Below are 26,196 nucleotides of genomic sequence, written 5' to 3' on the forward strand. Positions count from 1 at the left end.
GTTCGGTGGCGCAACTTCGTAGATTGGTTGAAGTTAGACATTAACACCGTTGGATGCCGGCTCAGTGGTCTAATGGTGAAGTGCTCGCGCGTGAATCCAATAGGTCCTGTGTCCGAACCCCGTGGGGGGCGGGTTCGTGGATGCACACTGCAGAGGAGTCCCATACTAGGACGAAACGGCCGTCCAGTGCTCCTGGATTTTCAGTGATGGTCTAGCTTCAACTGACTCATGATTTCAACCAGTGAAACAAGTTCTTGTTGACGAAAATGTTTTCTTATAAATTACACATTCTTGGAGATAATGCACAAACAACAACAACAACCACAACAACAACAAAACCCGTTTTCTATAAAATTACTTTACAATATCAGATACACATGTATATAGATTCAAGAAAAATTAAATCTTTGTAATACAATCCACACTCACTCCCTCACACACTCACACATACATACATACATATATACATACACATACAAACACATACAACTATACTACACAATAGTATCAGTACTTATTTGGCATTGATAAGTCTAAATAGACATAGCACATATACTTTGATTACAATTATAGATTGGATTAAACAAAACGTGAATGATTCTGATGAACTATTATCGACTAGATAGATTATGTAACCTTTATATACGCACTTAAGTGTTGTCTTTCTGATCAAGGTCATTTATTTGATTATATATATTAAAACAAAATCAGTAATTTAAGAAAATTTGATACAATTAAGAGATTAGTACATTGAACTAATAAGAATGTAAGTAAATAATCATATTGTAATTGATAAATAGTATTCTATAATGATTTTTAATTAATTTATTGAGATCATGAATTGATCATTGTTATTACTTACTACTTATTTACTTATTTATTCCTGTTACTCTTAATGAAGGATAGTCCACCGACTAGCATTCTCCAATCCAATCTGTCATGGACCTTCCTTTCTAGTTCTATCCAATTCTTGTTCATTCTTTTCATGCCTATCTCCATTTCCCGATGTAATGTGTTCTTTGGTCTTCCTCTTTTCCTTTGGCCTTGAAGATTCCAAGTGAGGGGTTGCTTTGTGACGCAGTTGGGTGCTTTCCTCAATGTGTGTCCTATCCACTTCCATCACTTTATCCTGATTTCTTCCTCCACTGGAATCTGGTTTGTTCTCTCCCGATATAAGTTGTTGCTGATAGTGTATAGCCAACGGTTCTGAAGTATTTTGCGTAGACAACTGTTAATAATCACTTGTACCTTCTGGATGATGGCTTTCATAGTTCTCCAGGTTTCCATCCATTCAGTACAACTGCCTTGATATTTGTATTGGAAATTCTGACCTTGGTGTTGGTTGTCAAATGTTTCGAGTTCCAGATGTTCTTCAGTTGTAAATATCCTGCTCTTGCTTTGCCAATCCACATCTTCACGTCTGCATCAGATCCACCGCCTAGAGGCCCTGGGGATGCTGCCGGTCCCAAACCCGGATAAAGGAAGAGGGTCGGGCATGGAGTTAGCCACCTCATCCCGTAGAAAACTAACTCGCTAAAAAAACACTAACCAGAAAGAGTAATTCGATCATTGTTATACTACTATGGAAAACACAAAAATATCGGATGGCTGTTTCGTCTTGGTATGGGACTTCTCATTAGTGAGCATCCATAATCCGACATATGAGATTCGAACCTAGGATCCTAGGTTTTACGCACGAATGCTTAAATTTTAAATCAATGAACCGATATCCAATAATATTAATATCTAACTTTAATCAATCTACGATATTACTTGATCACCTGCCATTGTTTTCAGTATGTAATTACCTTACCCCCTACACAGTTGAAGTTCATTAGTCACGGATTCATTGACAGAGCCATATAAACAATCGCTACTACTGTCATTGTTAAACTATTAAAAGATCTTATTTAAAATAGGAAAAATTGATGAATTTCAATTTAATGTTACATGTGTAAACTAATAACTTTCTCGTTTAATCTCTAACTAGTAACAAGTATTGTAAGACATACTTTATATTACAATAATGTTGAAAGACTCTATACAGTAATTCCATGACTATTAAAGCCTTTCAGTACTGTCCATTTCTATTATTCTTTTGTTTACTATTTTATGATATGTTACACAGACAATATAAAGTTTGTAGTATTGTCTGTATAGTAACATATTCACTTCATATTGAATGCTCTCCTGAAAAGTCATCCTATTCTCCTCTTATTTCCAATTCATATATGCTTCTTATAACAAAGTTAGTTTCACATATTATGATTTGATTTTAATAAAATTTCATGCGTAAACACTCGACTGTTGCTGGTACCTTGACGTGGTAGTCCGGCTTGCCTATCGTCTGTCTATCAATTAGGGGAAAAGTATACTGTGCAGCAATTCGTTTTGCTCTACTTTACAGCTGCAAAACATGAACATTAAGAGTAGAAAATACTCGTAACTTACTAGTATTTAATCACAGATACCTTAGAAATATCAGTCGCATCTGCTGGCATCACCAGGTAAGTAATAGTGAGGTTAGACAAAGGGTATAAGGGAATGATGATAAGTCAGTTGATGAGGTTGTAAATCTTCATCGACTGAGATAGTTAGGCCACGTGTTACTTATGCCTGAATACCAATTAACACGACGCGAAATGCTGACTAGTGTTGGGGGCGGTTGGAAGAAAGAGGCGGCCGAACCAAAATGTGGTATCAGTACACAAAGTTAAAAAATTCTCTTCTTTACAAGAAAGCCCCCAAATGCCCTGATACGGTCGAGGGTGGGAAGAGTCAGCACTCCCTCTGGAAATGCTCTCACATGGACACGCGTATATAGCCACTCTCAGGGAAGTCATATTCACTGCTTTCTCATGGCATTACTACGGATATCTATTTAGAATATACATAGATGAAATATACATTAGTTGACTACTGAATTGTAACCAGTGCCACTATTGTCTAATACACCTCCTTTGCCTAATTCGGTAGATCAACTTTCAATGTAGTTATTAATCTAGTTGACTATGCACTATATAAAAGCATTAGATGGTGTTAATTTGTTAACAGGATACAACTTAAATCAAAGTTTTGAGTTAGGTGTTACACTCCAGTATGAAATACCCTTAATCCTAAACAAAGTGATTCTCTCGCTGACAAAAATTCTATTCCCTAAACACAGGTATTTTCACGTAGTTTATATATTAAAATGTAATTATTTAACGTCAAACTCTTTACTTATCGTATCAAGTTTACTTAACATACAAATGTAAAACCGTAATGTAGTGTTTGTTACCATGGTAACTGGGATTTATTTATGATCTAATAAGATAGAGATATTTTTATTGTATAATTGTTGAGTAACTAAGTTCAGTAATTACATATTTATGTTCCTCTTATTATAAGCATCATTTTGACCTAAAAACTATTATTATACGATTTACCGTCCTTGAGTTGTGCTTGGTCTATCAATGACTACCTCCCATATTCACAGCCACATTCGCCTTGATCTTGTACATATGTTGTTTCCTATTTTATGGTACTATGTGGTCGGTTCGGTTTGTAAATAAACCCAGTATGTTTGAAATACACGATTCACATAGCAGAGGCTGAGATTGGAGTTATGGACTCAACAGACAGTCAGGGCTAGGCGGGAAGAAGAACCGATGAAGACTCTAGACTGCTCGTACGGGTTTTATGCATCATTGGTCCAGTTGATAAATCACAGTTCTCTAATTGGCGGTATCATTACATCATGTATTGATAGGAGTACAAGGCTATGAATTATAACAGTTATATAATACATGAAAAAGTAATTTACTTATGTTTGTATCTAACATACTGGACTGTCCGACATGTCAGCTTATTCAAATGTCGATAAAATGGAGATATTATAATTTCAATAGTTGAGATCATGAGTTAATTGAAGCTAGACCACCATGGAAAACCCGAGAGCACTGGACAGCCGTTTCGTCCCATTGTGGGACTCCTCAGCAGTGCACATCTACGAGATATTGTACATTGAGATAATTTATTATACACAAAAGGCATGAAATCTTATTATTATCATTATTAATATCCGGAATTCAGGTAACTATGAGTTAGTTATATAACAATAAAACTGAGTATTAAACAAACAGAATCTAAGTGGATAACGCGATGACGTTTGAAGCGAACGGTACTGAGTTCGAGCCCCAGAGTGAACATCAACTCTGAGATGCAGGTACATCCAGCTGACGAGTCCGAAACAGGACGAAACGTGCGTCCTGGATTTCACTGCTAGCCACTATCCATCATTGCTTATAATGCTTGTAAATTAAGGCAATATCGAGGCATACGCACAGTATGCCCATATGCCAATAAGAGACTGATCAATTTCAGTCCAAAAACATCAATGGGAAGATTCAAGTAAAACAGTATCAAGAGAATCTATTTTGTTTGCAAGAAAACAAACAATTTTCTTTAGTTGATTATGAATAATAAACATACATTGATTTCAATAGGTGAGATCCTGAGTCAATTAAAGATAGACCATAGAAAACCTGGAAGCACTGGATGGATTTTTCATCCTATTGTAGAACTCCTCAGCAGTGTGTATCCACAATCCCACCTTACGAAATTTAAACCCAGGAACTATCGGTCTTGCACGAGAACGTTTAACCACTAGACCACTAAGCCGGCCGGCATCCAATGGTGTTGATGTCTAACTTTAACTAATCCACGAAATTGGGCGATACATCCACCATGGTCATCAATGAGTTAATATCTCACAACAGAATCTGCTTCCCACTAGAACTCCAAGAAATACCTCTTGGAGACCGTCATTAGTGAGCATATGATGATTTTAATCAGATAAGGATTTTCTGTGGATATTAAAGTAATTTAATAGTTGAATTAATGAGTCAATTGAATCTAATATGAAACGGCTCTCCAGTGCACTCAGATTTTCCACAGTGGTCTAGCTTCAATCGACTCATGATCTCAACTATTGAAATTACTATAATATTCACAAACACCCCTTCGATTTGGCAAAATACTTCATAATGAGAAAGATTTTCCATACGTATTTTATAAATAAAGTTGGATTCTACAGGTGTGAGCGAGTACAATAATGATATAAATCAAGTAGTTTGGATCTAGTTTTGAAGGTATATTGAGTGTTGTTGGGATACGTATAATGCAACTTATGTGAGGTATAGTGAGAAAAAGATGAACTAGTGATAAGGTAAGCTAATGAGTTGGTTAGTGAATAGGTTATACCTGTAAGATTCAAAATAGCTTGTAAGTGAAAGTTATATATGCTAACAGAAAACTGAGCATTTAAAGTCCTAAAACATCAATGGGAAGATTCAAGTAAAACAATATCAAGTGAATTAAACTTCACCACATTGCACAAGCAAGTGGCTATCAGGACTCAGTAACTAAGTGGATAACACGATCGCGTTTGAAGCAGACGATACTGCGTTCGTGTCCCAGAGTGAACATCAATTCTGCAATGCAGGTACATCCAGCTAATGAGTTCCAAAGAGAACGAAACACGTGTCAAACCGGATTTCATTGCTAGCCACTATCCATCTTTACTTAAAAAGCTTGTTACCTAAGACAATATCGAGGCAATTCACACAGTATGCACATATGTCAATAAGAGACTAATCAATTGAGGTCCTAAGCACCAGTGGGAAGATACACATAAACCAACATCAAGTAAATTTACTAGATATTTTAGGATTATAATATTTTTAATAACAAATAATCGGTAGTATGTTTGTTTATGTTAATCTCTACTACAAATTGGATGTAGTTTGTTAGGATGAGATCAATATTGAGATCATGTTTACTTCAGTGTATCATTAAATCAACCATTAATATTACGTAATATTTGTATGTTATTCAATTGATATGACGAATGACGTACTATTGATATGATGGTTATTCAATAGAATATTCATTTTGATTAATTAAGTGTAATTCTATAGTGAACGAGAACACAAGTGGGTGACAATCGAATGTACTTGAGTACACAAATTATAGAACATCTTAGTAAAATCTAAGGACCATACAGTAAAGACTTCATTTGCAAAATGTCAACCAACCGTTAGATGGTGGTTGGAAGTAGCCGACAAGAAACCTTGGAACCGGATTTCGTGTTACTTGGCACTCGTCAGAAAGGTGTGCCTGTATTCTTGAGGAAACTGGTGCTCCCTGGCAGATTCGATCCCAGCTTCACAGTCGAGACGTTACCACTGAGCTATCCGAGCAGCGACTGACCTCCTGTAGGACTGAGATATAGTCGCGATTGATTGATCATTGGGTGGTGATCAATGTCATGTATGTCATGTCCTTATTTAGTGCAGATCGAATGCTATCGACCATTAAATTTGCTAAGATAGTAGACAAATATAACAAGTTGGTTGATGAACCTGTAAATTTTCATTAAATGAGGTAGCTAAGACGTATAGTACATTTGGTTAACTATTGTTCACATCGATGGACTAAGTTTACTGGTGTAGAACTAGGTTAGAAGAACACTTAGGCTATATATACATATAGTTGATATATGTAACTAATAAGTGGTTTTGGTTATATTTGATAAGATTCAACAAAAATGGATAACTGAACGGTTATCTGAATCACAATTAGTTAGAACAAAGCCATCAGTATGTAAGAAAAACTAACGACTATACAATATTAACATTTGACTAAACAATACAACAAGATAAACTAGATCAAAACAATTTAAAACATGTAGGACAGTAGTGGACAAGAATACTAGCGGAGTACAGCCGAATGTATTGGAACACAAAATTACAGAACATCTTAGTCAAATCTAAGAATCATACAGGAAAGACTTCATTTCCAAAATGTCAATCAATCGTTTCAAACTTGACTGTTCCTTCTGCAAAATATCAATCAAACATCTCACACTTCATTGTTCTTTCGTCTCAACACCAATCATTCTCTGTTCTCGTCTTCTTTTCTTCAATCTTCTTAACCTTCTCTTACCAGGTATTTCACTTCTCGATTAATGGTAAATACTACTTATATTTATCGATATCAGTAGCAACAATGTAGTTGATTAAAATATAATATGAGCATACCTTAGAATGATGAGAAAACGGTTCAAATAAAGTTTCAAGACTAAATAAACAAACTTAATGTAGGAAATCGAATTACTTAGGAAGTTTAGTTGTAATATTCAGAGAATACAACTGTTTTAGCGAGTCCATCTTGTAAGTAGATATAGACTACGTGATTGCATTTTACACAATACTCATAATCAATGATTAAAGATGACATTGTTCAGAATAGTTCCTTTCGTTAGGATCCGAAGTTTCTGAATTATTTGTTTTGTTTTTCATCCATATCTTCTATTTCTTATCTTTCCTAATACTACTACTACTAATAATAATAATAATATTGCTACTACTTTTGCTATCCTTTGATTTGTTTTAACAACTTTATCTTGTTATGCTAACAGGTTGTAACCATTTGAACCAATTCACAGATACTTCTGATTGTATATAGTGTTTAATTGATTGATTGACTAATTATCAGTTTAGGGATTGTAGAGATTGTCAGGCTTTTGATTGAAATCATGAGTCAATTGAAGCTAGACCACCATGGAAAATCTGGAACCACTGAAAGGCTGTTTCGTCCTATTGTGAAACTCCTCAACAGTGCGTATCCACGATCCCGCACCCCGCGATATTCGAACCCAGGGCCTACCAGCCCCGCGCCAGGTGCTTGACCAACTAGACCACTGAGCCGGCATCCATTGGTGTTAATGTCTAACCTCAACCAATCCACGAAATCGAGCGACCATTTTGCACTGTACTGAAGTAGACACCTGTTTCTACCTGACACGGATTAGCTCCACTGGTCACGGCTTCTCACGAAGCTAGTCACTAGTGAGCACATGGTAATTATCAATTTAGGGGTTGTGAAGATTGTTACGTTTTTGATTGAAATCATGAGTTAATTGAAGCTAGACCATCATGGAAAACTTGGACGAAACGGCGGTCCAGTGCTTCCAAGTTTTCTATGATTAACTGATTGATTGATTGATAACCAATGTTTAACATTTGACTCGAAATTATCATAGGTGAATTGATTAACTTGAGTTGTTACTTGGTGTTAATCAAAAAGAGTTGAAATTTACTGTTTGTTCTTTATTCTTAATGAAATAAGTAAACGAAGGAATGAATTGTTACCATTCATTTTAGGATAAGTCATCAAACTGGACCAAGTATTACATTTCCTGATCGTATTAGCGCTGAAAATGATGCAGAACAATTACATAACGCTTGTAAATTACTGTGTAAGTATACATAAAGTTAAATATGCTTTCATGATTATATTTGTAAACCACATTTGTTCCCTTTCAATTATGTGTTTATTGTTGATTAAATAACGATAAAATGTCATTAAGTGACTGTATATCCGTTGGTTTGGATCTATTCTTGTACAACCAATAGTGGTTGGCTGTTTCTGTTCTATTTATTTAAACACATAAACATTAGTACAAGCAGGTACTAAATACATATGGGCCACACAAATCACTTGATTTATGAGTGAGGGCTAGGATACTGCTCGATTGCCCAAACCGAAGCAGGTGGTTTTCTTAGAGGGCCATATTCCGAGCCTTCGACCTAAAAGTGTGATCCACAAGGCAGTGAAGTAACGTTAAGAGATATAGTCCCATGGTAGCCGATGAATAACGATTGCCTCATATGCCGTTTGCTCCTTCAGGATACTGGAGCCCATGTGCACCATTGGTTTGAAATCAGGGTTTTCCAACTCCCCTAGGTGGACTCTGCGTGTCCACTAACCTGGTTAAAGCGCCGGACATTCGCTTTTCATCATCTCAATTCCGTAAACAACAGTAATGACACGAGAAATCAGTGAGTAGGACTTCCCTGACAGTGGTTGTATGCACGTAGCTGTGTGATTGTATTTCCAGAAGGAGAGTTGACTCTTTCCGCCCTCGGCTATACCAGAATGATGATGTACTGAATAGTGTTAGGTATTATAGTAGACTGAATAATGAATAATCTGGTATTTTCTAAGCTTTAAATGAGATTTAAATCAGCATTTCATGGTGATGCACATGAAATTATCTTGATCAGTTCATTTGTTCCTTCTGTTATTCAACATTTATCGGATTCACAAAGTATTGTTTGAGGTGAGTTTTTACAGTGTATCCTTCTTAGATTTTAGGAGTGATAGCCTAAATTCATCAACATATTTGATTCACGATTTATATTATATCACGTTGTGGTATGCACTACTGATATCGATAGATATAAGTAGTATGTATCATCAATCGAGAAGTGAAATGTCTGGTAACAGAAGGTTAAGAAGATAGAAGAAAAGAGAACGAGAACAAAGAATGATTGATGTGGAAACGAAAGAACAATGGAGTCTGAGACGATTGATTGACAATTTGCAAATGGAGTACCTACTGTATGGATTTTACTAAGAGATGCTGTAATTTGTATGTTGAAATACATTCGATTGTCCCCATTTGAATATTTATCCATTACAAAAGATTGATTGATGAAGACTTTGTTATCATATATGAAGAACAAATGATATGCTAAAGTCTATCTAATTTGAATTCAAACAATTAATGAAGATTGTACTGAATAATCTCTGAGATGATTGAGATGATTTGTAGCTCAAGTGGATGATTGTGATAAAGTTTTGTTCTCTCCTTGATTTGAAATGAGATATCTTGATACCTAAAGATTAAGTAACACTAAAAATGATCTCAACTATTCAAATAGAAATGAATCAATAAATCAGCTATTCACTGATAACCCTGATTACTCAACATGTTCAAACTTGTTGTTTTTCGTATACTTAATCTATAAAGCTTCATTCTTAATTTACCTCTTACCTGAGAATATCATTTAACCAAGATATCGATCATGGTCAGTAAGCAAAAAAGATAGTTTTTATTGAAGTTTTGTTCATTGAAATGAATGGTTTAGTCGTGGAGCATCAGTGCGAACTTCAGGTAGAAGTCGTTCAGAAGAATGATTAAAGCTCCACGATCAAATCATCCAGATCAAACAACAAAACTCCATAACAATCATCCACCTGAGCGACAAATCTTCTCCACCATCTCAAAAAAAAGTTAGTCAAACTAACTAATAGATTAACAAATTTATCGTATATCACTCTTTACTTATCTATCACAAATAGAAATAACCAAGGCAGTCTGCTTGAATAACTGAGCTACATGTTCCTACCATCTAGATATTTCAACAAGTTTTGTTTTAATACATCATGATGTCTATTAATGGCATAACCTATTTAGTTGTGATGATGAAAATTTTACGACATTTAGTTCTACAAGTTATAAAAAAGTAAAATAAGAAAAATCATAGTTGCTGCCTATATGCATCGAAACGAATGTACATTATTTAGATGTCGATTCCTGGACTGCTAACATCTAACTGGCGTCCGCTGAATATTTGTCGTCAGGATCGACCAAGAGATAAGAAGACGGAAACTTATTGAAATACAATGTGCTGACAATTCTATATTGTACTAAAATACATAATATTGAATAAAGCCACTAATAATAATAATAATATCATAAAGGGTTTTCGAGGATATTAGTTGAGATCATGAGTCAATTGAAGCTAGACTGCCATGAAAAACCTGAAAGCACTGGACAGCCGTTTCGTCCTATTGTGGGAATCCTCCGTGGTAGTGCGCATCCACTTCGCAAGATCCGAACCCAGGACTTATCATTCTTGTGCACGAACGATTAACCTCTAGACCATTGAGCTGGCCGTCATTCAATGATGTTATTGTCTAACTTCAACACATAACAATAATAATTTACATAATTGCTTACATTTCATAAAAGTATTTACTGGAAAGTTTAACCGCTTTGTTAATAATTTGTAAATATATTTACTCATTTATTCTATTTTAGCTACGGATGAAGAAACCATCACTAAAATTCTAGGACATAGAAATCTACAACAACGTTATCAAATAAGAGAAACTTTTCATAGGCGATATAAAAAGGTAAAGTGTTTCATCTTCCATTTCAACTTTTATCATAATATTGAGTAAATAGTTGCTATGGATTGATCTTCCGATTTTATGACATAACAAGCATGTTTACACTATACTAATCTACTGATACTCAGAATCAGAAAACGCTATAATTTTTGTTCTAAATGTTGATGTAGATGAAAATGTCTTACTTAATTTACATAAGTATAAGACAAAGACAGAAACCGCAACGAGACTGCTGAAAACCTTAGGAATAGGTGTGGCACACAAACCAACAAAATCACTACAATCAATCCCGTGCAAACCAAAGGATGAAATAACAAAGGAAAACAAATCAAACATCATCTACAAAATAAATTGTACCAACTGCGACAAACACTATATCGAACAAAGCCGACGCCCCCTCCACCTTCGCCTACACGAACATCAATTAGCAGTCAAACGCCATGATATTTCCTAACTTATATCAATACACGTGGACAACTGCGGACACTCATTCGATTGGGAAGATGTGGAAATCTTAGACAGAGGAAAGTCCAAAAACACCAGAGAATTTTCAGAAGCCTAGCCCTCAGGTCAATCAGCAATCAACAAGCATATTGAAATCAATCCAATTTATCAACCAATAAGGAAAATTATGCACAAATATGGGAACAAAGAAGTAAACAATGACAAATTTAAGGTCAATAAGAACCAATCAACATTGAGGTGCACAGAACAAGCTGTGAACCACATATGGAGAAATTCGAACACTTCACTTCTATCTGAAGTTTTTGCTGATGATGTCGTTCAGAAGAACGATGAAAGCTCCACGGCCAAACCATTCAGCTCAGAGAAAAAACTCCACCAAGAACAAAGAAATTACCTTTATGTTGAAGTTTTGTTCTGTAAGCCAAATGGTTTAGTCGTGGAGATTTCGTCGTTCTTCTGAACGAGATCATCAGCACAAACTCCAAGTACCTGAGCTACAAGAGTTCTCCACCATCTCAAAAATTATTTTTGCTAAGTACTATGTTTCTAATCAAATAACAATATGAAGTTAATTATATGTCCTAGGACTATGTTACCTGAATACATTGTCTTTACGATCATTCAGTTCAAATTCATAAACAATGACAAAGATGTCATCGCAAGTATTTACAGTACATTTACATCCGAGTGTTCCTCTAGAAAATGATAATAAAAAAATGGAAGAATACAATCAATAAACTTTGTAAGAAAAGATGGGTAGTAACTGGCAGTGAAATCCAGGATGCGTATTTTGTCCTGTTCGGGACTTTTCACCTGGATTTACCTGAATCTCACAGTTGATGTTCACTCTGGGACTCGAACCCAGTACCGTCCGCTTCAAATACCATCAGGTTAACCAAAATAGGAAGAAACATGCGTTAAACTGGATTACACTACTAGCCACTATCCAACTTTACTTAAAAAGCTAGTGATCTAAAGCAATATCGAGGCAATACGCACAGTATGAACATATGCCAATAAGACATAGATCAATTGCAGTCCTAAATAACAATGAGAATATTCAAGTAAACAATACCAAGTGAATTTAAACAAACTCTGTAGTCATCATGTTGAGTACGGTATCTTATGTGTTGTCAAAAGAAAGGGAACATTTTCAATAACTAGATAAGACCAACTTACAGTATGAATTATACATTAGAATATCACATAGGTGAATCAAATACAACAATAATGAAAATTTATCAAGTGTTATATCATGAAAATAGGCATTCCAAAATAAAACGATAGTCACAAAGGCCTAAACCCATTGATCTTGATCCTCAATGTGTTTAGAGAGGTTACATATACTGAGAGTTCTATCTCAAGACAAACGAGTTCCCCAGTGTTTACCAATTTCCAATAACTGTTTGAACAATTTCATTATTATTAATAGTTGTATTCATAAGTCAATTAAAGCTCGACCACCATAGGAAACCTGGATGCACTGAGTGGCGATTTCGTCCTAGTATGGGATTCCTCAGCAATGCTCACCCACGATCCCACAGACGGTATTCGAACCCAGGACCTATTGAACTTGCAAACGAACACTTTATCTCTAGACCACTGAATCAATACTATTACTTAATCAGATTCATGAATTATTTCTTCTTTTCTGAATTAACATTTTTTCTTTGAAAGGATTTAGTTCATGTATTATGTAATGCAACAAAAGGTGATTATGAAAGTCTTATTAAAACTTTATTTCGTGGAAGTATACAAATATTAGCCCATGATTTATATAAAGGCTTAAAGAAACCAGATATTGTCAATGAGATCATCTGTTGTTGTAATAATAATGAAATTATTATGTTGAAAAAAGCATATCAAGAAGGTAAATGTGAATTTTCATTGATTTTGTTGTTTGTTTATTTTCAGAAAGGGGGTGTTGTGGATATTATAATTGAGTTTATGAGTCAATTAAAACTAGATCATCAATGGAGAAAACCTGGAAGCAGTGGATGGTCGTTTTGTCCCGCAGGACGGGATCATGGATGTGCACTGCTAAGGAATCCCACATTAGGACGAAATGGCCGTCCAGTGCTTCCCAATTTTCCATGATGGTCTAGTTTGTTTATTTATTGAAATGATAATGTAATGAACAAGAACAGAAGTTGGAACAGCCAAGCACATTTGAATATAAAATTACAGAACATCTTAGTAAAATCTGAGAACAATGCACTTTAACTGTGTCGGTGGTTATGGAGGATCCTTTGGGGAGTCGGAAAACCCTAATTTTAAACCAACGTTCTACATGGGCTGCAGTATCTCGAAGTAAGAAGTGGTGTATGATACAATTATTGGTCACTGGCTACTATAAGAGTGTATCTCCTTACTTTGCTTCACTGCCTTGTGAATCAGACATTTAGGTCGAAGATTCCGGGTGTGGCTCCCTAAGAAAACCACCTGCTTAGGTTTTGGCACCCGATAGTATCACAGCCCACACACAAATCAAGTGACTTGTATGGCGCATATGTATTCGGCGCCACTTTTGTACCAATCTATCTGTGTTCAAATAAAAACATAATAAGTATTAGTGAAATGTGTTGCTTACCTATTACATAATTCATTGTATTATCAACCATTTAAGAAATCTGTTAGCTAAATAACTCTTTATTATAAATATGTTTATCTTGATTCTATTTATATAGTGCTTCAGGAAGAAGAGCCAAAAAGTAAGGATTTTTAATATTTACGTCTAAAATATTTTTCATATTAACATTATACTATTTATAAGTAGTTAATGGAAAAGCATCAAATTTTTAAGATTTTTTCTTTCGACTGCAATTTCAAAGTAGAGAGACTATAATTTATGAACGAATCAATTAGATATAAGATAGCAGGTCTTAGAATTTGGCGCGAAATTCATTCAAACATTTGACTAAATAGAGTTTTGGCAATTTAGCTGATGTTAATTCGTGATGAAAACTACAAAAATCTAATTCGTAACCTTAACCATCGACTGTTAATCACGATTCTAATTTTCCACACCGGTTTATAAGCCTCATTTTGTCTTAGTCAGTAGGTAGACACTCTCAAGGTAATGAAAGGTTGAAAAAATCAATTAAGTAATAAATTATTTAAAAAAATTCCATACATTCTGTTGAGAACGCCTTATCTGAATTTTAGACTATTATGAATTCAATAGTTGAGTTCATGAGTCAATTAAATCTAGACCACTATGGAAAATCTGGAAGCAGTGGAAGATTGTTTCGTCCAAATATGGGACTCAGCAGCGCGCATTCATGATCTTTCTGGAGGAATTTGAACCCAGGACCTTCCGTTTCGCGCGCGAGCGCTTAACCTTCTAACATATAAGTTATGAGAACTTAATTATTCGTTCGTTGTAATCAGTATATTATCAATAAATCATTGAGTTTTATCTATCTGTTTATGTATCAGGATGTGCTTATTATTCAGTATCAATGCTGAGTATCATCCTTAATCCAAACTTAGTCTCCTCTTATATCGTTTGATACCACTATCAAGTTTTTTTTTGAGTTAGAAAGTTAACGAATCGTTATGTTCGAACAGTTTCACCGATGGATCTGACTGAAAACTAAGGAATAATGTAGTAAAGTATGAGACCGTGAATTCAACCCTTAATGTTGGAGGTTGGATTTACAAGTTGTACTTCTCATCCAACAAATTAGGATTAAAATAAGTTGATTTGACTTAAGTATGAAATTTCCCTATTTTAAAGACAATGACAGTTTAATGGTCAACAATAACCAATCAAGATCAAAGTTTCCAAGATAAGTTAAGTCATATATGAAGAAATTCAAACACTTCACTTTTACCTGATATTCATGCTGACGATGTCATTCAGAAGAACAATAGAAACTCCACAATCAAACCATTCAATTCAGAGATCAAAACTCCACAAAAATGTTCTTCCATATTGTTTATTGAATTGCTTGTTACATTTTGTTCTATTAACACTTGTCAATCAGCTTCATGTCAATCGATGACTGAAGTTGAAAACAATACACATTTATTTACTTTTATAAAAGACTCACTTTTAATGGCAAACATGATCATAGGACACTGTGAAACTTATTTATTTTCTCTCAATACTATTCACAAATGAACCCTGTTGGTATAATGTTATATCAAAAGAAAAGTATAATTGAAATTCATGTTAAAGAATGATTGGCGAGACTTTAATTTATGGACGAGCCAATCACAAGCGTTTTAGAGATTTCAAGGTTACGGCGCCAACTTTAGTGCTTTATGCTAACGTACGATTGGTTCACAGGCAATTTTGTATAAAGCGTGATAATTGAGCAGTTATGTGCATCATGTTGTTATCCACAAGTAGCATTTTGTGCGCTCAACAACCGGAGTGTACAAAAACAATATTGAAGCTATGTGGTCGAAGCTGAAAGTTTTTGAGACTTTACCATGGCTCCGGAGGCCGACTATTTCGTAGCCATATGGATGATTTCCTCTACTGAATGCATTACGACATTAGATCCTTTGAACCTCTTTCTAACCTTGACAAGTTTTTGAACCACTTATAAGAAGTGTATCCACTTTATTTCCTTGGTTTTGTATAACACATTTTTATTCAATACTGACTGTTTGCTGATTGGCTAATATTTGTCAAAGTGGCTTAAGATTCGTTCAAAGGTCGTTCATAAATTAGAGTCTCGCCGAATGACTTAAAGTGTATGCCACCTATAAAATATAATACACATTAACGATAAGACCATAATTTATGAACGACCTTTAAGTGAGACCAAAGTGACCTTGAAAGTGTTTACCTACTTACCAGAGCTAAATGAGGGTTATAAAGCAGTCTGAAGAATAAGGATTATGATTAAGGTTAGGGATTAGATTTACGCTTTTTCATCATAAATTGACATCAGCTAAAATGTCAAAACTCTATTTATCCAAATGGATGAGTGAATTTCGCGCCAAAATCCGAGACATATTATCTTAAATCTGATTGGTTCATCCATAAATTATAGTCTCGCCTATATATCAGTCAGTCAGCAACAACGTAGAACTACGTACGTACATAAATCGGTTCAAGTTGCCATACCACATTAGGACATAGATACAATTGTCAACTTAAATCCCATAGTAGTATATGTAGTAAGAGTATAAGCAGTAATCAGAAACATTAGGGTTTGAAGATGTTATTCAGGGAGTATAATCCAGTATAATAGATTTGGAAAGAGATAAAATAAGGAACATGAAGAATTCAGAAGACTAGAATTTGGAAGAACACAAATAGTGGATACACCTGCTCCAAAACTTGCTCCAAAATCAAAGACCCGTTACCTTAAATCTGTTCGGTTCTTCCATAAATCATAGTTTTGCCCAATGAACTAAATATCTAATAAAACATATTGATAATATATTCATTGAATAAATGACTACATTTACTATCTTTATGTAGAAGCTTCACAGCGTACACTCGAAACTGATATAATCAAAGAAACAAAACCACCATATGAACAATTATTAGTAGCATTATTACAAGGAAAACGTGATGAAGATCCATTGGAATTAGTAGAAGAAGCTGTAAGAACTAGAAGTACATCAAGATTAATTAATCGAAGTCAAGTTGAAAAAGATGTTGAAGATTTATATTATGCTGGAGAAAAGTAAGTCTACTAATAATAACTAATCAATATTTGATTTGATTTCGTTAAAAGAAGATTGACCAAGACATACATATGAAGAATAGAAAACTTGATGAGTGTAAATGAATTGAAAGGTTAATTAACCATAATCAGTAATAATCTATTCATATTACTATCCTAAACTATTACATAACAGTGTTTACTTGTTAGATGGTGGTTGGAGATAGTCGACAAGAAACTTTGAACCCTAGTTTCGTCATACTTGGTACTCGTCAGCAAGGTGTACCTGTATTCTTGAGGGAGCTAGTGCTCCCTGACAGGTTCCATCCCGTGTCACCCAGCTTCACAGTCAGAGACGTTACCACTGAGCTATCTGAGCCGTGATCGACCTCCTGTAGGACTGAGATGTAATCACAATAAGTTGATCGCTAGGTGGTGATCAATGTCATGTGTGTCAAGTGCTTATTAGTGCAGATGGAATGCTATCGACCATGTTGCAATGTAACCACCAGTCTAGGTGACTCGACACTGCGTGCACTATGTTGAGACGTTACCACTGAGCTATCCGGGCCACGCGACGTGTCAATCAGTCTTCACAGACTTCACTGTTCCTTTCTTTCCGCAGCAATCATGCTCGGTTGTGGTTCTTTTTATTTTGGATCTTCTTAACTTTCTGCCATCAGGTATTCCACCTTTGATCATTGACATATACTAATTATATCAGTCAACATCAGTAGCACACGCCATAATGATACTTACTTACGCTTGTTACTCCCAATAGAGCATAGGCCGCCGACCAGTACACAGCGATACTATATAAAGATTATATTGTTGATCCGCAAACTGATATAATTTCAATATATGAATTATTGACAAGTTTAAAACATTGTATTTAGTGAAAATCTGGAAAGCCTTTAACTTGATCTAGTATTTCATCACAGATGTACACAATTCATGAGTACCTAACTAAGTGAAAATACGTTTCCAACATTTTTTAAAAAAAATTTTCACCTCTCTCTAACTGATTTCTGTGACGACGGACCACGGGTGAACTCGAGGAAGCTGTAGGAGGCTCAGAAGGAGCAGAAGATATTCCATCCAATCACCATTCGGAAGAATATTCTAGAATTCCTACGTGTAGCTTCTCGATTGGACAATGCTAATGACCCCCTGTATGCGGATTGGAGGAGTGTAGTGATGATTTCGTTCTTACCAAAAACTATAAATTCCTGACAATTTTGTACTATAATTGACATTGCCTGGGAATAATATTCCTTTCATTAGTCTTCTGTCTTCTCATTGAAACTTGGAAGGGCTTTGGAGTCCTAGTGCTCATGTTATACGCGGCAAATCAAGAACAACCTTCTAGATATAACAATTTCACTTAGTGACAAATATTACTTACTTTCTGCTTAATAATACCATTACAATAGACTTCATTCATTAATATCATATAGCATATTGATTAAATCAATTCCTATTATCTTTTTTATTGTGTGTGTGTGTGATATAGACGTGCAGGTAAAGGTGATTCTGAAACATTCATTAAAATTCTAACAAAACGAAGTAAATATCATGTAAAAGAAATATGGGATGTATATTTATCAGTAAGTATGATATACAAAATAAAGATAATCGATATAATTTATAATTACATAATATAATTTTTGATTGGCATCAAGATCTGACTCCAGCTAGATCGTATGAATGATCACTAGTGAAATAGACGTATCATCAATCATCAACTTAAGTCGCATTAGTCAATAATGGAATTAAATAAGTCAAAGACGAGAATAGATGTTTGAACACGTATACTTGATATAATCGTTGATTGGAACAGACAATTAGAGGGACGAAGCCCCCAAATGCCCTGGTACGGTCGAGAGTGGGGAGAGTCAGCTCTCCCTCTCGAAATGCCCTCACATGGCCACGCGTATATAGCCTCTGCCAGGGAAGTCTTACTCACTGCCTTCTCGTGGCGGGGGTGTTGTTTACGAACGTGAGAACACGAAAAGCGAACGTCCGGCGCTTTAACCGGGTTGGTGGATACAGAGAGTCCACCTGGGGGAGTTGTATAATCCTGATTCCAAACTAGTGGTGTACATGGGCTCCAGGATGCTGAAGGAACAAATGGCGTATGAACCAATTGTTGGTCACCGGCTACCATAGGACTGCATCTCCTTACGTTGCTGCACTGTCTTGTGGATCGGACCCTCAGGTCGAAGGCCCCCTAAGATAACCACCTGCTTCGGTTTGGGCACCCGGGTAGTATCACAGCCCTCACACATATTAAATGAGATATGTGTGGCGCATATGTATTTGGTGCCTCCTTGTACCAATATCTATGTGTTAAAATAAATAAAATAAATAAATAAATAAGCGAAGAAGGCATATAAGCCAATTCAATTTAATCAAGCGTTAATATTTGGGCTATCTGTTCTTGTCATTTAAATATTTCAACAAGTTATCAGTTTTCTTATTTGTTTGTTTTAACACATCACTATGCCTATTAGTCTCATAACCTATTTAGCTGAATGTGTGAAACGTTTATGACCATTTTGCTGTACAAGTTATAAAAGAGCGCCGTCACAGATATCGTGTCTGCTGACAATGTACATCGAGAAGAATGAACACTATTCAGATGTCGATTCCTGAACTGCTAACACTTAACTGGCGATTACTCAATAGGTTATCATCATGATTGATCAATTAAGAATGGGAACTTGTTCGAAATACCTCGTGCTGGGAATTTTATATTACACCAAAAGATATATTATTGAATAAAGCCATTCATAATAAAAACATTAAAAAAACATTCTGGTTATTATATTTCAATACCTTATGAATATATTCCATTCCAATGTAACTAGATAAAAACTGGTTTGTAATTACATTGCTTATCTTCAATTCAAAACTCCACCTGGGACCCCTCTGGGGTTGCTGTCGATCCCAAGCCCGGACAAAGGAAGGTTGGGCATGAGGTTAGCGACCCCATCCCGTAGAAAACTAACTCGCTAAAAATTTTTAACTCTGAATTCAAATTAGACAATAAGTTTTTAATAGATCTTATTGTTAGGAAAAGTAATTTTTATCACTAATTAGCACAGATTGAAGAATTATTAGCCAACAAAGATCACTGGACTGTTATTGTATTCTATCTTTTAGTTTCTCAGTACTGCATATTAAGGGGTCTAGTAGAAATGCAAATGACAACATTCACATTTCCTTACGAAAATTATACTTACTCACTTACTTGTTTGCTTCCTTACGTCTGTTATCCCTCATGGAGTAGCATAGGCCGTCCACCAGCACTATCCATACAACTCTGTCCTGGGCAATCCTTTTAATATCTACTTCCAATTCCTGACGCACTGTATTGTTTGGTCTCCCTCTTCTCCGTTTCCCTTCACGATTCCAAGTTAGAGCTTGCTTCATGATGCAGTTTGATGATTTCCTCGATCTATATTCTATCCATTTCCAATGTCTTTTCCTAATTTCTTCTTCAGCTAGAAGTTGGTTTGTTCTCTCCTACAGTAGGCTGATGCTGGCAGTATCTGACCAACGGATATTCAGTATCCTACGTAAACAACTATTTATAAATACTGATACCTTTCTGATGATGACTGTAATAGTTCTCAACGTTTTAGTTCCAAGTAACTAATCTGAAACTAACCTAAATAAAACACTGAAAAATCACTGAAGTGATCATTTCATCAAAATCGTATTTGATATATAACTTAAATAATAGAAACTATTCTATATGTTATAGTTGTATATGCCATTTATATTCTATTTATAGAAATATCATAGTACAATAGTTGAAGTTATATCGAAAAAATTCTCTGAGCCATTTAGATCAGGATTAAATACAATGAGTAAGTGAAATATTTTCAAAATTTATTTTCCATTTCTATATATGAATGTATTTTTTTTCATATTTCAATGTTCCCGGTGGTTGGTTTTCTTAGGGGGCAACACCTAGAGCATTTGACCTAAAGGTATAATCTACTAGGCAGTGAAGCAACGTAAAGCGATGCAGTCTAATGGTAACTAGTGACCAACAATAGGTTCATACGCCATTTGTTTACTTAAGATTCTGGAGCTCATATGCACCATTGGTTTGGGATCAGGATTTTCCAACTCCCCTAGGTAGATCCTCCATATCCACCAACCCGGTTAAGACCGATGCCGGACATTCGCTTTTCGTCCTCTCAACTTCGTAAACAACACCCCCACCACGAGAGGGTAGTGAGTAGGAATTACCTGGCAGTAGATGTATGCATGTGGCCATGTGAGAGTGTTTCTGGAGGGACAACTGACTCTCCCCACTCTCAACCGTACCATGGCAATTTCTTATCATGAGATATATAAAATACTGTTTAACAGTAAAATTTATTGCAGATAAAGGAAGTTGAAAGGCTGTTTGTCTGATATCGGACACCAAGTAAGGATTACATGAATTCATATATTGCCACATGAACAGTTAGTGTTGTTATCAAGAGCTATATCATCTGAAATCGTTACGATACTTTTTATTCATACTAATACACATATGATATAGACTAATATGAAGTGTAATGAACTATAGATTGATAGTATGTAATTCATGATAAATAAATTGTCAATTGATTCACTTGGTATTGTTTTTACTTGAATCTTCCCATTGATTCAATTAAGGCAATATCGAGGCAATACGCATAGTATGCACATATGCCAATAAGAGACTGATCAATTTCAGTCCTAAACATCAATGGGACGATTCAAGTAAACAGTACCAAGTGAATTTAAACTTCACCCCATCGCACAAGCAGGTGGCTATCAGGTCTCAGTAGATAAGTGGATAACGCGATGGCGTTTAAAGCGAACGATACTGGGTTCGAGTCCCAGAGTGAACTTCAACTCTGAGATGTAGGTACATCCAGCTGACGAGTCCCAAATAAGAAGAAACGCGCGTCGTACTGGATTCCACTACTAGGCACTATCCATCTTTGCTTAAATTGTCATTTAGTTATGGTGCAGATTCATAAGATAGGATTTGAGCTAGACCTATTTATAGACTCCTGTAACAGACAATAATATACCCTGATGATTCTTATGACATGAATCATTCAAAAACAACAAAGGTCTCTCATGACTGATCAATTAAACTGGCAAAATATTACAGTCATACAAATGAGAGTACTGATTAATTATTCATGGAATCATAACTGAACGTATTTTATAAGAAAAGAAATTAACCATCTAACTGATTACATATTAATAACAACTGCCATTTCTATTTTAAAAAAAACGTTCAATCGAAATAGTATGACTTATCCAATTAATAGTGAGAATGAAAGCTAGTCACAACCTGTTAAAAGAAGTAAGAGTATGGTTTATTAGCATAACGACAAAGTAGATAAAGTAGATCTGTATCTGGCTATTGGATAACAAATTCTTGTATGCTTTCTCTGAATCATTATTAAGTTGTAGTGAACGAGAACAGAAGTTTGGACAATTAAATGTATATGAATACAATACTACCTACAGAACATCCTTAGTCAAATCTAAGAACTATACAATCAGTATTTCATTTGAAAAATGTCTCAAATTCCATTGTTCGTTTATTTCCATACCAATCACTCTTAGTTCTCATTCTCTTCTCTTTGATCTTCTTAACCTTCTGCTACCAGGTGTTTCACTTTAGATTAATGATATATACTACTTACATATGTCAATATCAGTAGCATACATCATAAAGTCATATCCAAAAACAACTGAATAAGTATGAAATAATCATTTCAAAACTGTAACTTTTTACAATTCATGAATAGTTGACAACACTAGTAAGGTGTTCAATTCAATTTAAACTAACTATAAAACTTCGATAATGTAATAAGAAGACGAAAATTATCAGAATTATGTGGTGTATTAGCCCAATACATTTCGAACAATCTGATCATGAATATACTGGTTAAGAGCATTTATATATAAAAATAAAAGGTCAACTAGACTGGAAATGGGGTAAGAGGCGATAAGGATAATGATAAGAGTAATAATAATAATAATAATGTGGAGACAATTCGAGACCTAATCACTCTGGATAATAAGTCAATATTACCAGGGTAGGTTTATGGTAAGAACACCATCTCAGGAACAAACTGCTTTTGAACACACAAAGGGTGTTTGAATTTTCGTATGGCTAAGGCTTCAATAAACCTTAGTATACGCCCTTTTACAACAACACAAAAGCCGAGTTAAGATCAATCTTATGGCCTGTTTCGATTATATGTTTAGCAATAGAGGATGATGGATGTTTATCCCCTGCTCTTATTGGGTTACTTGATTGCATTTGTTTCTGCAACCATTTTGATACACACCCTAATTTTGATATCACGATTGCTCCTCCCTATGTACGTGTGGCCACACACACATTTAAATTGGTAAACACAGTTGGATGTGACACAATCGTTTTCATGTCTTTTAGGTTATGGATGAAGCATGCACCTTGTTCTTTCTTTGATAATGACCTTTGCTGCGCAATACGTTTTGTTGATGACTGATTTAAGTCTTTGTTTCTGTGACGACGGACCACCGGTGAACTCGAGGAAGCTGTAAGAGGCTCGAAAGGAGCCGAAGACGTCCCATCCAATCACCTTTCGAAAGAATGTTCTAGAATTCCTACGTGTAGCTTCCCGATTGGATAATGCTAATAACCCCCTGTATGAGGATTGGAAGACTGTAATGATGATTTCGTTCTTACCAAAAACTATAAATTCCTGACAATTTTGTACTATAATTGACATTGTCTGGGAATAATATTCCTTTCGTTAGTCTTCTGTCTTCTTATTGCGACTTGGAAGGGTTTTGGTGTTCTAGTGCTCAGTTATTCGCGGTAGTATCAAGAAAAATCAACTTTTCAGAATATAACAGTTTCAATAAAAGGCTATTTGAATAACTTCTGAACGGTAAAGTGATGTAGACAGGCTTTTTCTCTACCGAGTCTACAGTAGGCCTCGTTGTACCATGGACTTTCCATCTATTTATGAATCTCAGAGGATAGCCATTTCCTAGTAACGTTTTATTTAGCAACTTAACATCATCAATGGCATCATTTGTACAAATACGATGAAGCCTGTTGTAAAGGCACCTTGTATTGCACAGGGCAATAAGCTATAATAACTAAGGTATTGACCTGTCCACGTTGGTTTTCTGAAAAATGGAACGCTTGACTGAGTCATCTTCTCGTCTACTCAAAAGTATATCTAGGAAGGAGAGCTGATTGTTCCTCTCCTCTTCACATGAGACTGATATGGTTTTGGAGAGTGTTAAATTTATTCAATAAACAGTATATATACTCTTTTCTTTCACAAACAACTAAAATATCATTCACATATGTGGACGATATGTATTGCGCTAATATATCATCATCACATAATTCTGATAATCTTCGTCTTCTTATTACACGATCGAAATATATCAAAGGGACGAACTGCTTTAACTATAAAACCTTTTTTGAAATTTAGTCATATTCAACGCATGAAAATTCAATGCAATTCAATATGATTATCGTCTTTTTTTGTATATTAAGTCTACAATTATTATTGTTTCTTCTTCTTCTTCTTTAAAACAGTTATGGCATTGATAGATTTACGTTTGTTATTAGTCTGTCAATTATATGATAGTATGTATGGACTTGGAACACGAGAGGATACATTGATACGAATTACCTGTTTACGATGTGAGGTATGTATATAGTTGATATATTATTTACTTACATACTTACACCTGTTACTCTTAATGGAGCATAGGCCGCTGACCAGCATTCTCCAACCCACTCTGTCCTCCGCCTTCTTTTCTAGTTCCATCCAATTCTTGTTCATTTTTCTCATATCTATTTCTATTTCTCGGCGTAATGTGTTCTTTGGTCTTCCGCTTTTCCTTTGGCCTTGAGGATTCCATGTCAGGGCTTGTCTTGTGACGCAGTTCGGTGCTTTCCTCAATGTATGTCCTATCCACTTCCAGCGCTTCTTCCTGATTTCTTCCTCCGCTGCGATCTGATTTGTTCTCTCCCACAGTAGGTAGTTGATATATGCAACTACTAAATGTTTCCGGTTAAATTTGCTAAGATAGTAGACAAATATAACAAGTTGGTTGATGAAGCTATAAATTTTCATTAACTGAGGTAGCTAAGACATATCGTACATTTGGTTAACTATTGTCCACATATATATATATATATATATATATATATATATATATATATATATATAAACGAGATCAAAACAATTTAAACAATGTAGGACAGTAGTGAACAAGAATACTAGCGGAGTACAGGCGAATGTACTTGAATACAATATTACAGAACATCTTAGCCAAATCTAAGAACCATACAGTAAAGACTTCATTTCCGAAATGTCAATCAATTATCTTAGACATCATTCTTCCTTCGTTTCCACAGGAATCATACTCTGTTTACATTCTCTTGCCTTCGATATTTTTAATCATCTGTCGTCAGGTATTCCACTCTTGATTGCTGATACATACTACTTACATCTTTCAACATCAGTAGCAAACACCACATAACTAGTTAAGTATTAAAATAAGTTGATATCTCAGTTTTCTAGATTCAATCACTAATTTTTTTTGTTTCTATCATTAGATTGATATGAATACATTGAAATCAATGTATCGTGAATATTTTGGTAAACCATTAATTGAAGCAGTACGAGAAGATACATCGGGAGATTTTCGCAAGTTACTTTTGGCATTATTGGGAGAATAACTTTTTTTTCGAGCGGGGCAGGGGGATGAATATAAAATAATGTTCTGTTATTATTTTCATCAATAAATAACAAACTATCTTCATTTGAACAACAATGAAGCTTTCATTCATTCATTCATTCATTATTATAGTAATGAATTACTTGTGCCTTTCAGCTTGCTTTTATTTACTTTCAAAACATAGTCTATGTATATCATGAATTTAAAGAGATTAATTGATGTTGTTTGGTTGATTAATGATGTGAATAACTCATTATTGTTATCACTCGTGGCATTATACTCCTATCAATATATAACGTAATGATATCTCCGA

General features: G+C 35.1%; 1 protein-coding gene across 3 annotated transcripts; it reads left to right on the top strand.

The window, feature by feature from the left end:
* Nucleotides 1-540: 540 nt before the first annotated feature.
* Nucleotides 541-26,196, top strand: ANXA5_1 (Annexin A5). Of its 3 annotated transcripts, XM_051216610.1 has the most exons (11): nucleotides 564-631; nucleotides 675-766; nucleotides 8,208-8,302; nucleotides 10,934-11,028; nucleotides 13,168-13,360; nucleotides 14,178-14,201; nucleotides 16,934-17,141; nucleotides 18,634-18,727; nucleotides 20,920-20,995; nucleotides 24,733-24,845; nucleotides 25,762-26,196. In XM_051216610.1, coding segments are annotated over exons 2-11 (1,023 nt in total). In that variant the 5' UTR covers nucleotides 564-631; nucleotides 675-764; the 3' UTR covers nucleotides 25,885-26,196. The 3 variants fall into 3 exon arrangements, with proteins under 3 accessions (XP_051065202.1, XP_051065203.1, XP_051065204.1); XM_051216609.1 differs by lacking the exon at nucleotides 14,178-14,201 and having other exon boundaries at nucleotides 541-631; XM_051216611.1 differs by lacking the exons at nucleotides 564-631; nucleotides 20,920-20,995 and having other exon boundaries at nucleotides 718-766.

The sequence above is a fragment of the Schistosoma haematobium genome, chromosome 6 (assembly GCF_000699445.3).
Source record: "Schistosoma haematobium chromosome 6, whole genome shotgun sequence".
NCBI lineage: Eukaryota > Metazoa > Platyhelminthes > Trematoda > Strigeidida > Schistosomatidae > Schistosoma > Schistosoma haematobium.